Source organism: Mustela lutreola, chromosome 1 (assembly GCF_030435805.1).
Source record: "Mustela lutreola isolate mMusLut2 chromosome 1, mMusLut2.pri, whole genome shotgun sequence".
NCBI lineage: Eukaryota > Metazoa > Chordata > Mammalia > Carnivora > Mustelidae > Mustela > Mustela lutreola.
The window spans coordinates 65,409,253-65,424,514 of NC_081290.1; the positions used below are offsets into that span (position 1 = coordinate 65,409,253).

The following is a 15,262-nucleotide window of genomic DNA, read 5'->3' on the forward strand; positions in this document are numbered from 1 at the left end:
CACCTCCGCCACCCAGATGCTCAACCTCTGGTGATATATCCCAAATGCGGCAGGTTGGACTGGGGTAGGACCCAAGGAATGCAGGCTAGGCCCCTCTTCTGTGGTGGTCTTTGGAGCCCCTGAAATAGCAGTCCTTGAAGAAAGGAAGGGATCTGGGTACATGGTAGGTGCTCAGCAAGTGACTGCTACAGGCTGAGGGAGAGGAAATGGTCCAAGCAAGCTGTGTGACCTAGGGCAAGTTACTCAACCTCTCTGTGCCTTAGTCTTCCTTTCTGTGAGATAGGGGTGGACTTGTCTCATGAGGCTGTGGTGAGGATTAGACCAGATAGCATAGAAGGGACCCCTAGCACACCATGGGTACCCCATATGCAGCCGGCCTTTTAAGAGCACCCGTGGTGTGCCATTGCCCTGCTTTCTCCACTTGCCAAGGCTGGGGCCACATGATGAACAGGAGGTGAGCATGAGGCTGGGGGGTCTCCCCATCCTGCTACGGTGACCCCTTATGGTGGCCTGTTACCTTTCCTTGGATGGCTGGTTGCACTTGGAAAAAACAGCCTGTGGCCCAGCTTTGCAGAGTTAGGTGTCCATGGCTCAGGTCCCTGGCACGGTGACCTCAGTATCTGCGGACAGACCCCTCCCACACCGTGAGGCTGGCCTGGGTGTCTATGGGTCAGACCCCCGGTGTGGTGATGCCAACAGAGGCAAGAGAAGCACCCTGCATCCAGCTGACCCCTGTCATTTGGTGGAACAGAAGCAAGGGCCATGGAAGGCCATAGAAGGGCCCGGGTGGCCGCTGGGGGGCCCAGGCAGCCGCTAGGTGGCCTGGGCTCCTGACACGACTGTGCCCATTTCCTTGTCCACTGAGAGGAACCGTGGGGGGTGACCTCCACCTGTGCCATCCGCGAGCCGCAGACAGTGTGTGACCCTTGTGGGGACCCTGGGGGCACCACCACCAGGAACACAGGCCTGTAGACGGCTGGGCACAGTGCTGGCTGGGACTCTGGGAGAGTGCAGGAGAGCTGTCACTGGGCCTGCAAGCGGGGAGCCCTGAGGCCCCGAGGGGAAGTGGTTCCCACTATGGCACTGGCCGGGCTAAGGGGATTTCCCTTCCCTCTTCCTCCCTCCCTAGCGTCTTTGGCCACATCAGCTTCCGCTCCGACTGGGAGCTGGTGAAGGTGGACTTCCGGCCCTCATTCTCCAGGCAGTGCAGTGAGGAGGACTATGGCTCCTGGGACCTGACCGACCTGAAGGTAGGCCGGGGCCCGGGCTGGGGCAGGAGGTGGCCTCCTCTGCCCGTGCACCCCCCGTCCTGTGTGGCACTGGGAGCCTCACCTCCAAGAGGCCCCCAGAACCCTAGCAGCCCTGAGATACACAGTCCTTTGGCTGGATTTTCTGGCCCTCTCTTGGTGCCTCTGTTGCTCTGAGTGTTCAGGGACACGGGGCCACAGGCTGTGACCCCACTGCGCAGTCCAGCGTGCTTGGGGTCCGGGGCTTGGGACATGGTGGGTGGGTAGCACGGGGCCTGTGTCATAGATTACCAAACACCCTGACGGGGGCGGGGGGACGGTCTGGGGCATCCCCACCCCGTAAGCTCAAACACATAGATGTTTCTAGAACCAAAGGTAGACTGGTCACACTAAGCGAAATAGGTAAGGGCTGGAGCAGCAGCAGCACAGTGACCCCTCAGGCCCAGGGGACAAGTGTACACAGTGGGTGCTAAATGGATGCTTGTGGGTCAGGATGGAAGAGAGGCTGCCCCCGCTTGACCTCAGGCACACCACTTCTGCTGTGGTCCTGTTTCCCCATCTGGGAAAGGAAACTCACCCCTGTCCCCCATGGCTGCCTGGATGTTGAGACTCAGCTGTTTTCTGGGGACGGGCATGAACAGCAGTCCAAGCCACCGGAGGGCAATGGCCCTTCTCGGCCAGTCCTCACCCCGCGTTCCCATGGCAGGGCGACCGCTGCATCATGGGCCAGCAGAGAAGTTTCCGGAAGAGAAAGTCCACGTCCTGGTGCATCAAGGGGCGGAGCTTCACATCAGCGCTGGAGTCCCGGGTGTGCAGGTGCCGGGAGTCGGACTTCCTCTGGTGAGGAACGCGCCAGTGGCTGGGCTCTCCCGCGCCCTGAGCAGCTTCACCACCTGGTAGCTGCGGGTCTGAGACTCAGTCCTCCCGCCACCTTACTCTGTGCCTTAGAGCCAGGTGGGAAACCCAGCTGTGTTCCCGGGAGGAGCACGGGGAACTCAAGGGTGTGTGGCCCCCACCCACCACAGTGACCTGCTCACAGCGCGAAAGGCCCTAGGAACCCGGGAGGGGTCCCCGGGTGCAAGCGGTGCCCACCCAGCCCTTCTGCGAGTTCCAGAGCCTGGTTCACGAAGACTCTGGCCGCCTGCCTCCCTGGCCACCCTCAACCCTTGCTCTCCTGCTCCCCCTCATGTGCCCAACACCTCCACCTGTACCTCCCTCACCGGCATTGATGGGGCTCCTTGTGCAGTGCTCCTCCCTTGTCTTCCCCTGGCTGTCCACTGTGCTTCCTTTGAGATTCAGTGCACCTCCTCCAGGCAGCCCTCCAGGACACCCAGGCTGGGCTCAGTGCTCTCCTGGATGTTCCTAGAACCCCCTCTGCAACGCTTCTTACCTGTAATGTAACCCTAATTTCCAGACTGGGTAGGGCTGTGTGTCCCCACAAATGGGTGTATTGCAGACCCTTGTGGTGTGGACCCCCGCCCGCCCCTGATTGCTCCCATCCCCACCCAAGCCTGTCTCCTGAACGCTTCTCTCTTGCAGCGACTATGGATTTGAGCGCTCCCCCTCCTCGGAGTCTGAGGCCAACAAGTGCTTTGCCAGCTTCTGGTTTAACCCCCTGTCCCCACCAGACGACTGTGTCCTGGGCCAGACCTACAGCAGCAGCCTCGGGTGAGTGTGGCACGGCTTCCTCGTGGTGCTGCAGGAGCAGAGCTGTGGAAGAGAGATCAGCTGAGGCTGCCCTATTGGCTGGGCCCCGGGTCACCCTGGGCACTGGCCCTGCAGGGGCTCTATCTGCACCCACATGGGGCAGCATCAGGGACAGAAGGTGCTTTGAGATGGCTCTGAACAGAGAACGAAAGCGTCGGGTACATGAAGCTGTGAGCCTGTGGCTTCAGGAGGTCCCGAGGCGCTCTACTTTAAGGTCTCTGTTTCACTTTGAGGCAGTTTTGGGAGGGAAGAAAATGTCAGTGGACTTATTGCAAAATCCCCGTTACCTCCCCTGGGGAAGGTGCAGGGGCAGAACTTGAGGAAGCAGGATCAGATGTTGTAGGTTTTGGCCTTTGCAATGTAAGTTCTACCCTCCATCGATTCATCCATCCATCTTCCTTCCATCCATCATTCACCCATCATCCCTCTCTCCCTCCATCCATCCTTCTGTCATTTGCCCATCATCTATCAATCCATCTATTCAACATTCCATCCATCATCCATCCATCCATCATTCACCCATGATCCCTCCCTCCCTCCCTTCTTCCTTCCATCCATCCATCCATCCATTCTTCTGTCATTCACCCATCATCCATCCATCCATCCATCCCACATTCCATCTATTATTAACTTATCATCCATCCATCCATTTGTCATTCCCCCCTCATCCCTCCCTCCCTCCATCCATCCGTCTGTCATTCACCCATAATCTATCCAGTCATCTATCCATCCATCCTTCCATCATTCACCCATCATCCCTCCCTCCATCCATCCATCCTTCTGTCATTTGCCCATCATCTATCAATCCATCTATTCAACATTCCATCCATCATCCAACCATCCATCATTCACCCATGATCCCTCCCTCCCTCCCTTCTTCCTTCCATCCATCCATCCATCCATCCATTCTTCTGTCATTCACCCATCATCTATCATCCATCCATCCATCCATCCCACATTCCATCCATTATTAACTTATCATCCATCCATCCATTTGTCATTCACCCTTCATCCCTCCCTCCCTCCTTCCTTCCATCCATCCATCCATCCATTCTTCTGTCATTCACCCATCATCCATCCATCCATCCATCCATCCTTCCATCATTCACCCATCATCCCTCCCTTCATCCTTCCCTCCCTCCCTCCTTTTTCCTTCCATCCATCATTCACCCATTACCCATCCATCCATCATCCATCCATTCCCCTTCCATCAATCCATCCATCCATCTCTCTTCCATCCATCATTCACCCACCATCCATCCAGTCAGCAGCCACAGCCGCCTCTCTTGTGCACCCACTAGGGCTCGGCAAGCAGGGACTCTTGTCAGAAGTATCAGAGACGGGGCCCACATCACAGATGAAGGATTGCGTGTCATACCATGTGACGTTCTGGGCATCAAAGCGCCGGGGTCGGGGGGAGGTAGCTCCTAGACTCTATTTTCTTCTGAATTAATCCAATGTGTTTGTGTGATAAACCCCTGAAAGTGTGTCTTAGTGGTTGAGTTCTGGGCGCAGGAGGGGGTACCAGGCTCAGGGAGGGGGGCAGAGCCAGGCTCTTGGGTTGTGATACTAGTTTTATGGACCCAGAGTCCTGGTGTAGCCCCAGGGAGCTTCACAATCAGCAAGTCAGGTGATGCCACTCTAGGCATGGTTCACCCGGGGTCTCCTAACTGGCCCCCAACCCCTGTCCAGCCTCCTCCCAGTCCTGTTCTCTACTCTGGCTCCAGCCGCCCATCCCAGGACCTTTGCCCATGCCAGTCCTGCTGCCTGGGTGCCCTTCCCTCTCTTGCTCGCCCTTCCGACTTCTGCTGAAAGCTGCTCTCTTGGGGACCAGTTCCCAGAGCTGATTTTACCTTGAGGGAGGTAGTAGAGCGCAGTCTGCCACTCCCACTGGGCGGTCCCCCAGGCAAGGGCAGGGGCTATATGGTCCACCCACCCCCCAGCAAATATGCTATATGAAGGAGGCACTGGGTCAAGTGTCCTCTAACCGGATGGTGGGGGAGGGAGCCCCAAGGGGGTGCGGCAGCGTCAAGGCCACAGCCGAGCCCTGGCCTCTCTTGGGTGCACTTCTCGGCAAGGCCCCAGCATCCGGACTGTGCCCAGTCACACCCTCAGCTGCAATGACAACAGGTGTCAAGGTTGTCACAAGTCCTGTGGCCACACAGGGAATCGGCCAGCGCCAGAGCCGACCCTGCCCTTGCTGACTGCCCCCCCTCCCCCGCCACGCCTGGCCTCTCAGCTGCGACACAGGGCAGTGATGGCCCTCGATGGGGCCAAGAGGAGGCCAGGAGGCCAGAGGAAGCCACCAGTGGGAGCCACACCTCGCCACTAGTGAGGCCCCGCCAGGCCGCGGGGCCCATGCCCTCCCTCCACCATTCCACCACGGGTGTAGACCCTGACCCTCCCTGTGGCCACAGGTATCGGAAGGTGGTGTCCAATGTGTGCGAGGGCGGTGTGGACCCCCGGCAGAGCCCCGCGCAGCTGCAGTGTCCACTCATGCGGCCCCGGGGCCTGCAGGTCAGCATCCGCGGCGAGGCAGTGGCCGTGCGGCCTGGAGAGGACGTCCTGTTTGTGGTGCGGCAGGAGCAGGTGAGCGCGGCTTGGTGTCTCCCTGGGGCCACTCCCACTGGACAAGCAGGGGAGGTGTGGGGCGGGGAAGGGTGTGTCTCTTCCGTCTACGTCTAGGGGTGCTTTGGAGCAGAATCTCCTAGGCCGGCCTTTTCCGAGCTGAGGGGATAAGAGGGGGCTGGAAGCACCCCCCCCAGGCCCCAGGCAGTAGGGAGAGGACGGAAACCAGACCACAGAGGACTGTGAAATATGTGGGGTCACTGGGCCACCAGCGCACACAGCGGGGACCCTTCTGTGCACAGCAGACTGTTTACTGGACTCTGAGGCTTCCGAGATGTATTCATTCCTGTGGGCGGCAATTTGTTAAACCTCTAATTATATTGATTTAATTAATCTGGAATCTTAAGAAAAGCAGAAAATTTAAAAAGCAAAACAAAACTATTAGTTATAATCCCAGAACCAAAGATAAATCCTGTAGGTAGATGAGATTGTATGGATTTAATTCTGTGTCATCTATATGAATATGTAAATTCCCTCCCTATGTTCTCTCTTTTCCTCTCTAGTATAAGTGTTACATATTCTTCTGCCTTAAAAAAGAATTTATACTCATGGTAGAACATTGGAAAAACACCCAAAATGTCAAGAATATAAATATCCCCCAAAACCCTGTCCCCACCGCCAAGGTAACAACTGCGAGGTTTTGTATTTTCTTCTAGCCTCTTAAAATTAATATACAGCATGCTTATTTTTCTGATTATAAAAGCAGCAAACTCCCTGTAGAGCATCCAAAAACAGAAATGAGAAAAACTTGCCAAGAGGCAGGAAATTCAAAGCTACAGAATCTCACAGAGGAGACGCCACTCCCACCCTCAGGGAGATCTGGTCTGTGGTCCCCAGACTTGGGCCAGACCTAGGGCAGGTCCCAGATCCCACCTGCTTCCAGGCCCTGTGCTGATGAGTCTGGTCCTGAGATTCATGCTCAGGGCCTCGGGGGTGGCCCCAGGGTAGGGGTCAGGCATCTGTCACAGCAGCATCTTGATGTGGCGGGAGGACAACGCCCCCTCCCCTGGTGGGACCCCTGGACCCTCAGAGTGGACCCACCATCTGCCCGAGTTGTAGCACAGACTTCCAGGAAAAATGGCTGTTTGCTGCCCCCTAGAGCCTTCCATCTGGGCAATGTGGTCATGTTGGCTGATTCCCCGGCCAGAGCCAGGCCAGGCCGATCAGTCCCGCCGCCCCGTGGTCCCCAGCCTTGCTGCATGGGGTTGCTGGTGTGACCGAAAGGTGTCCTTGCAAGAGAGTTCTTCCGGCGCACTCCCCTATGTGGAGGGGCCACTGACTTCCTCCTGGAGGCGGTGGGGAAGTGTGGGAGCTTGGTGGGGATGGACGTGTACTCATACCTGCTCACACACACTCAGTTCTCACACACCGACCACAGGAACTTGCACACGCCTTCCCCATGTGTTCACACACAGTCGTAGCCAGTCACACAGACACTTCTTCACGCTGACACACAAGTCCCACCCACCTGCCCTCCTGCACGGGCCAAGCTGCCTGCGGAACTAGCTGGGCCTGGGGCCGGGGCCAAGTTCTGTAAGCATCGGAGACTTAGAAGTAGGAGCTGATAGAGATCCCAGAAATAGAAGCAGGAGTGGAAGTGTCCCAGGGGAGGGAGGACGGTCCTCAGTAAACAGACCGCCAGCAAAAACGAGCCTCAGCTGGAACCTGACGCCTGATACCAGATCGTCTCAGGATGGACCACGGAGGTCAACAGAATGTGAAAAACTAGCCGTCCTTTGGGAAAAAGATAGAAAATATGCAGATCCAGGGCCCGGGCCAAGGGTTCGTAGAGTGGATGCCAAAAGCATCATCCGTAAAGGAAATTTAGTGAATCAGACTTTGAGTGAGACACCCGTGTGCTGAGGAGAGCCCCGTAGAGAAGGTGAAAGGGGAGCTGTGGAGGAAATACGTGCCCGGCACGCATCCGGCCAACGCTGGGAACTAGAACGCGGAGAAGTGGGAAGAAAACAACGCTCCGGTTAGGACACGGGTCAAGGACATGGAGGGACAGTTCATTGCAGATGAGGAGCAGGTGACCGGGGAGCCCACAAATGTCGTTCAGCTTCACTGGCCGTTAGGGGAGTGTGACTCTAACCCCGATGACAGGTCCCTGCAGGTCTAGGAGAGTGGCCCAAGTAAGACACAGCGACACCACCAAGCACTGGCGAGGGTTCGGAGAAGCCCGGCTCCTCGTACCCGGCGGCTGGGAGCAGAGGAGGGGACCACCACACTGGAAAACCCGGGGGCAGTTTCTTAGAAAACTGAACACGCGACCACACTATGACTCAGCACGTGTGCTCCTGGGCGTGTGTCTCAGAGAAATGAAGGCCTGTGTCTACGCAGGACACTGCACGTGAATGTTGCTGGCAGCTTTCTGGCTAGAGAACAGAACATGAGTTCTGAGTACAGAACATGGGAACACCCCAACGTCCTCTGAGGGGCATCTGCCTGAACAGTGGCAGTGGCCGCTGCGTGGGACACGACTCTGCGGTGAGAAGGAGGAGATTACAGACACGTCATGACCCGGGTGGGGCTCCGGAGAATTAAACTGAAGGAGAAAGAGGCAATCCCAGTGAGTCCATGCTGTCGGATTCCGTTTATGGGATGTTCTCGAGATGACAGCATTACAGAAATGGAGGACAGGGGAGTCGGGGGCATGACGGCAGGAGCTGGCGGTGGCTCAGTGGCTCTGCACCCCGACATTCTGGTTTTGATGGGCGTTTGCTCCAGGCGTGCAGTACGGGGCACACGCGCTGTCTTGGTTCCTACAAACTACATGGAAACTGGCATTTGTCTCGGGACAAGATGTCCACATCTCCTTGACGTGCACAAGATGCAGCAGTGTGTGGGACGGGGTTATGGGGATGGGTCTCCTTGTCTATGGCCGGGGCTGCTGGACTCCGTTCTGATCGTGGGCAAAAATGACAAGTTATTTTAACGAAGTAAAATGTTTAAATCGTTCAGCAGGCACCCGTCAGTGGCCTGCAGGCAGGAACGTGGGGTCCCGAGGCACACAGTGACGCCCTCTGCACCTGGGAGCCACGGGGCTTCCCAGGTACGTCTGGCTTGCAGGTGGTGGGCACCAAGCCCCTGCCTGCCCCCCCAGAGCAAGGCAAGCTTGAGACCCCAGTCCCCTGGTCCCCGTGAGCCTGTGTGTCCACAGGAGCCCTGGACGGTGAGCCGATCTGCCCCGTGGTTCTTGCCCAGCACATGGGAACAATCGGATGGCCCATAAGCTGTTGTCACAAGTGACATGTGCTGCAGGCACAAAACCCCATGGGCTTCTCTCCCAGTTTCAAAGGCTGGATGCCCGAAATCAAGGCATAGGCAGAGCTGGACTACCACTGGAGGCTCTGGGGAGGGATTCTTCTTTGTCTCATCGGTTTCTGGGGCGCGGGTGTCCCTGGCTGTAGCTCTGTCTCCACACGGTCTCTGCCCCGTCATCATGTGGCCATCTCATCTGTGTCCCAAGCCCCCACCTCTGCTTGTAAAGACGTGGCCACTGGCTGGGGGCCCGTCTTACTTCGGCGTGACCTCATCTTAACTAATTGCTTCTACAAAGACCCTATTTCCGAATAAGGTCCCATTCTGAGCTCCCCGGGGGATGTGGATTTGGGAGCACAGACCCTGTTCAACCAGCCACCGTATTTGTGGAACAAGTTGAGTGAATGTAATTTATGGGAAAGATTTCAAGGCTCCCCAGGCGTAGAATGAGGGGATCATAAGGAGTCAGCGTGAATCCTGTGTCACTCTGGGTCAGCAGGAGATGATTTTGGGGGTGTTCCTGCAGGGGTAGGATGGCAGGAAGGGGTGATGGGGCAGGGGAGGGGGCAGAGGGAAAGTGTGAGAACTTGTTCTTGACACCAAGTGGAGAAAGATACTGTTTCCTTTCCTTCTCTGAATGTCCTGCACCTCAGCCCATGCCAGGTTGCGGGTGTAGCTTCTGGGGCTCCCGGGGGCCCGCGCCCTTCGAGGGGAGGAGGGACGGGATGGAGAGTATGCAAGCTCCTGCTGACCCCTTGGCTGTGCCATCCTTCCTGAGTGGTCTCATGGGATTTCCCGCAGGGTGACATCCTGACCACCAAGTACCAGGTCGACCTGGGGGATGGCTTCAAGGCCGTGTACATGAACCTGACACTGACTGAGGACCCCATCCGGCACCGCTACGAGAGCCCCGGCGTCTACCGCGTGTCTGTCAGGGCAGAGAACGTGGCTGGGCATGACGAGGCCGTGCTCTTTGTCCAGGTCAACTGTAAGTCAGCAGCCTTTTTGAGGCCCAGAGTACCCCCTTCCCGGGGTAGAGAGAGAACCTGGGCCCCAGGGGCACGCAGGGAGTTCCCTGGGGCAGCAACAGGACCCCGGGCTGGTGAGCCCGTGGACGGGGAGCAGGCAGGCGGGCTCAAGTCCATGCCCTTGGCGGTGTGTGCGGTGGTAGGGTGGGGGTGAGGAGGGAGGAAGTGATGAAGGTGACCAAGAAGCCCCCTCTGAAATAGCCAGGGCCTCAGTGTCCCCTAACCCCGGGCTTTCCCGCGACCTGCAGCCCCCCTACAGGCCCTCCACCTTGACGTGGTTCCTGTGGTCGGCGTTGACCAGGAGGTGAACCTTACAGCTGTGCTGCTGCCCCTGAACCCCAAGCTCACTGTGTTCTACTGGTGGATCGGCCATAGCCTGCAGGTGCATGGACCCCCAGGGTGACCCCTGTTGAGAGCAGGGGGCCAGGGCAGAAGGACACGGGGTATGACTGCGGAGCTGACACGAGCCGCTGAGCGGGTCCGGCCATGTCTGCATCTGGCAGCTGCGGAAGAAGGCAGGCTGGCCCCTGCCTTTTCCTGGGGAAAGAGATGTGAACAAAGCAGGTGTCCTGAGCTGTGATGAGCATCACGGGAAGGGGATTGGGGGGTGCTGTGAGTGCCAGGGAAGATCGGCTGTTTCTAGTCTGGGTGTTGGGTATGGTCAGGGAAGGCTTCATGGAGGAGGGGACCCTTGGGGCTGGACCGGATGTCAGAGGCCTCACCCAGAGCCCTAAATTGTGTCTGGAAGCAGTGGGGAGCCACAGACAATGGCCAGTTGGAGGCCTAGAAGGTCTCTGTGGGTAGGGCTGCCCATCCTTAGCCTGAGGTCCTCAAGACCCATAGAGGGCTGTCCTTCCCTCATTCAGAGGGCTGCTGCCCTGCGTTCCATGCAGAACGACCCAACAGTGGCTAAAGGCCCAGACGCAGAGGCCTGGGTTGGGGGGAGTGGTAGGCCCCAGGTCGTGTTTCTCTGGAATGTGGAGGATTGAGGAAGGTGCTAGGCTCTGGATTCAAATCACAGCTCAGCTACTTCGAGCCCAGCAATTCGGGCAGGTCTGGAAGGAAGGGTACACTGGGACACTTGGTCCAGGCTGCATTGGCTTAGAGCTGATGGCTGGGGGTGGGGGGTGGGGGCCCTCCCCGTGCCTCCCAATGCTGCCCACATGTTCTGACCAGAGCAGGGGAGTCTGAACATTCTCGGTGAGGTCCTAGGCAGTGGGGCAGCCGGCTGTCCTGTGTGGGGCTGCCCCCTGATCCCCGGGCCTGACCCCCACTCATGTCGCCTGCAGCCCTTGCTCTCCTTGGAGAACTCCGTGACCACACGGTTTGCAGACCCAGGGGACGTACGCGTGACGGTGCAGGCGGCCTGTGGAAGCTCAGTGCTGCAGGACTCCACGGTGGTCCGCGTGCTGGGTGAGCCCCCTCCTCGGGCGTGCTGTGCGTCTCGTCCCTTCTGGGGGCCCCAAGCTCAGGTGACGTAAGCCACAGACGCCCTGGAAATGCGGGGCAGCCGCAGGCTCAGGGAGGAGCCAGTGAACACTGCTCAGACGCTCCCCGGGCCTCCAGTTTCCCCCGTCTGTAAAATGAACACAGACACATCTCTGAGTCCATGGCACTCATGGGCCTCACACAGCACAGATCAGGGGATGGCTGAGTGACCTGTCAAGGGGACCCAGTGATGCCTCCCAGGAGCCTGACCTCTTCTGCCACCTGTCACCTGAGCCCCCTAACTCAGCCTTTGTGGAGACTCAGTTCTGAATCTGCACCCCATTTTCTGTGCTCACTGGGGGTCCCTAGACCCTCAAGGGAGACATTTACCATAGGAAATTCATCATAAGCATGGAAGAGACCCCACCCCTCACCCAGTGCACTGTGGCCCTCCTCAGCCCACCAATGAAACCTCATGTGGCTTTGAGAACAGCCTTGCCCATGGACAACAGCCATCAGTTAAATATTTAGCAGGCCTGCTCGTGGCTGTTCCTTCATTCACAAACACATGCACAGAGGGTCCTGAGACCAGAGCTCGGGAATAGCACCCCCCCCTTCTGTGAGATGCTGAGTTCTGCTCATGAAGCACTTGTCCCTTGGGCCATTAATCCCAGCAAAGCCTCTCCCGTTTCCCAAGTGGGAAACCCAGGTTTCAGGAGAAACGTGGAGAGTATAGTGAGCCCCAAGTACCACCACTGGCAGGTGGCCCTGGAGTGGGCCTCTGAGCCAGGAACCCCGGGACATGTGCGGGAAAGGGAAGGTAGGGCCTCTGCCCTCGCAGGACTCTCATTCTGGTGGGGAGATCAGCCCAGTGAAGTCTGTGGATCCCTGGGAGATGGAAGCCCAGTCTCATGGGGTATGTGCGCCCCTGAGAACGAAAGGGCAGATCTCATGGTGCAGGCGCCTAGCCCTCCCTCCCCAGGGGGGCACTGTTCAGCAGTCATCGGTGCTGCAGTGATCACTCCTTGGTGCTGGTCAGAGAGGTGGGCCCTGCCTGGGCAGCTGCCAGCACAGGGAGGACTCTCATATTCCAAAAGTGAGCTGCCATGTCCTACCCTGGGTGGTCCTAGGCCATCTGGGGCTGGCAGTTGCCGGGAAACAGAGCCCTGCTGCCCAGGGCTAACTGGCTCCCCATCTCTACATCTCTTCAGACCAGTTCCAGGTGGTGGCTCTACACTTTTCCAAGGAGCTGGATGCCCACAATCCCAACACCCCTGAGTGGAGAGAGGACATCGGCCTGGTGGTGACGCGGCTGCTGTCCAAGGTGCCCCCTGCCCCTGCGGGTACCCAGGAGAAGTGGGGGGTGGGAAGGCAGGGCAGAGTGAGGGGGCTGGTCTTTCTTTCGCTGCGGGGCCAAGGTATCTCTGTGAGCTCTGCCCACCCTGAGTCATCTCTGCTGCCAGAGGCCGAGGCTCTCTCTGGCCTTGACTCCCCTCAGTCTCTTAATAATGCTGGTAATACCATCCTGGGCATTGAAGAGTGAATAGGAGTTCGCTAGAGGAGTGCACAGAGTGGGATTCTCAGGAGGCAGAGGGACCTCTGGAAGCTGAACTCCATGGGTTGAAGGATTTGTATGGTCAGGAGCCCTGATGTCTGGGATGACGTTAGCCAGAGAGGGGCCTGCTCACCTTTACCCCGGCCACGGTGTGAGGAATGGACTAGAGGGGGCAGGCCTGGCCCAGAGGAGGCTGGTGTTAGTGGGGGCAGGGCAGAGGGACTAGGAGAGCTGCAGGAGGGGAAACGTGGTGCTTCAGGGTCCAGGGGCTGTCCCCGTATGTTCAGGGGTCAGGAATAGCTCACAGGACAGATAGCTGGGACTTGGCCAGGCCAAGATGAGTGAGAGGGTATTCCTGACACCCCGGGAGTACGGCAGGGAACAGAGAAGGCAGGTGGCTCAGAGGGGCGCGTCTGTGTCCCCACAGGAGACCAGCATCCCTGAGGAGCTCCTGGTGACGGTGGTAAAGCCAGGACTGCCTACCTTGGCCGACCTGCATGTGCTCCTGCCCCCTCCCAGGCCCACGAGGAAGAGGAGCCCCACCAGTGACAAGGTATCCCTGCGGCCATGGGTCCCAGGTTCTCTCTGCACTGCCCAGAGTTTGAGGCCTAGTGCTGGGGGTTTGGGGGAGAAGTCTCAGCGGCTCATCATCACGGAGAGGCCCATTTCTCGCAAGTCACTGCCCGACACAAGCGGCTGGCCCTCCTCCATGGGACCCAGATGGACTTCAAGGTCACTTTTGGGGACTGGGGAGGCACAAGGGCACCCGGGGCCAGACTGCCCCACAGGGGGACTTGCGTCATCTCCTTTCCCCTTCTGCTGGCTGGTGCTGGTCACCACGGCCCAGGCTGACAGGGAGAACCATGGACTCCCATGGCGCGGGTCTCAGGACAGAGCAGAACTCAGCCTCCATCAAGTCTGCACACATCTTCACTGCATGTCTCAGCTCTGAGTAATAGCCCTCACCTGGAGGGCCAGGCCAGGCATGGGGTGGAGACCCCAAGAGAAGCTGGAGCTTCTTTACGTTCCCCGGGATGGCTGTCACTCTTCCCGAAACCGACGGTACTCTAGGTCGCGTACAGAACCAGGACCCCTCCCGCGCGGCTGAGCCTGCCGTCAGCTGCTCCCCGAAACCACAGGCAGAGTTAGCAGGCAGCACGGACATGGGAGCGCGCGGCTGTCCGTCCACATGCATGCACACAGGGAGGGTCGCAGCCGGGGTGGCCACATGTGCCTCCACAGGCCTTGTTGGGTGAGATGCGTCCCCGCATACCACGGGCTCTTACTCAGCCATGAAGAGGAGGGAGCTCTGACCCCTGTACCATCTGGACAAACCCCACAAAAGGGGTGCTGAGGGAGGGAAGCTGGTCACAGAGGCCACCTGCTGCGCCAGGGCGTGGATGGGAAATGTCCTTATTGGGCCAAGGCCTGGGGGCAGAAGGTGGAGGTGGTTGCTGGGGGTCAGGGGGCGGGGCTGCTGGCAGGCACTGGGTTTCTGGAAGGAAAGATGAAGATGTTCTGGAATCAGCGGTGATAGTTGCACAGATGCAAATAGACCAAAAACGGTAGAATTGTGCACTTGAAGGAAGTACGTGTTATCTCAAAAACAAAAACAAAAACAACAAAACAAAAAGTCAGAAGCTCAGCTACTCCCAGACTAGTCTGAGACGGATGCTCCAGGAGGCCTTCTGGAAGACAGAGCAAGGCCTGCGGCACCTCGGGGACTGGGCAGGCGTGTCTCCTTCTTTTTTTTTTTTTTTTTAAAGATTTTATTTATTTATTTGATAGAGAGAGATCACAAGTAGACGGAGAGGCAGGCAGAGAGAGAGAGGGAAGCAGGCTCCCTGCTGAGCAGAGAGCCCGATGTGGGACTCAATCCCAGGACCCTGAGATCATGACCTGAGCCGAAGGCAGTGGCTTAACCCACTGAGCCACTCAGGCGCCCCGGCATGTCTCCTTCTACAGCTTGGTGGGAGGTGCATCAGGAAGGTTGGAGGGGACACAGCTCCAAGGTCGCTCTGGTTGCCACCCTGCCATACCCAGGCTGCCTCCTGATTGACACATGACTGCCTGGGCCTGACCCCCAGCATTTCCTGAAGGGCAACTGCACTGGGCCCTGGGGGTCCCTGCTGATGCAGTGTCTCTGGGGGTAGGACGGCAGACGATGGAGAGTGACTGTACCCATTTCTCAGACAGGGAGCTGACTGCAGAGGCTCAGCACTGCTTGGGGAAGGCACAGCGGGGCTTGGGGACGCCCCTCGCTCTTGCCTGCCAAGTTGGTGGGCAGATGAACTAATTCTGCAGTAGTCAGGTGTGGGCGCTCAGGAGAGATTTGGAAGGAGACGGAGGAGGGGACAGATGGGCGCCCCCACCCTCGTTGTCCTGAGTGCTGAGAGTAAGCCGCC

At 58.2% G+C, this 15,262-nt stretch overlaps 1 protein-coding gene across 4 annotated transcripts in view; it reads left to right on the forward strand.

The window, feature by feature from the left end:
- The window catches only part of SORCS2 (sortilin related VPS10 domain containing receptor 2), a 422,409-nt gene that overhangs the window by 398,544 nt on the left and 8,603 nt on the right, over positions 1–15,262 (forward strand). For all 4 annotated transcript variants that reach the window (XM_059165935.1, XM_059165939.1, XM_059165918.1 and 1 more), the window contains exons 15-23: positions 1,130–1,250; positions 1,954–2,087; positions 2,787–2,915; positions 5,372–5,543; positions 9,648–9,834; positions 10,123–10,256; positions 11,164–11,287; positions 12,514–12,626; positions 13,285–13,410. In XM_059165935.1, the coding sequence (XP_059021918.1) occupies positions 1,130–1,250; positions 1,954–2,087; positions 2,787–2,915; positions 5,372–5,543; positions 9,648–9,834; positions 10,123–10,256; positions 11,164–11,287; positions 12,514–12,626; positions 13,285–13,410 (1,240 nt within the window). The remainder of the gene's footprint in view (positions 1–1,129; positions 1,251–1,953; positions 2,088–2,786; positions 2,916–5,371; positions 5,544–9,647; positions 9,835–10,122; positions 10,257–11,163; positions 11,288–12,513; positions 12,627–13,284; positions 13,411–15,262) is intronic.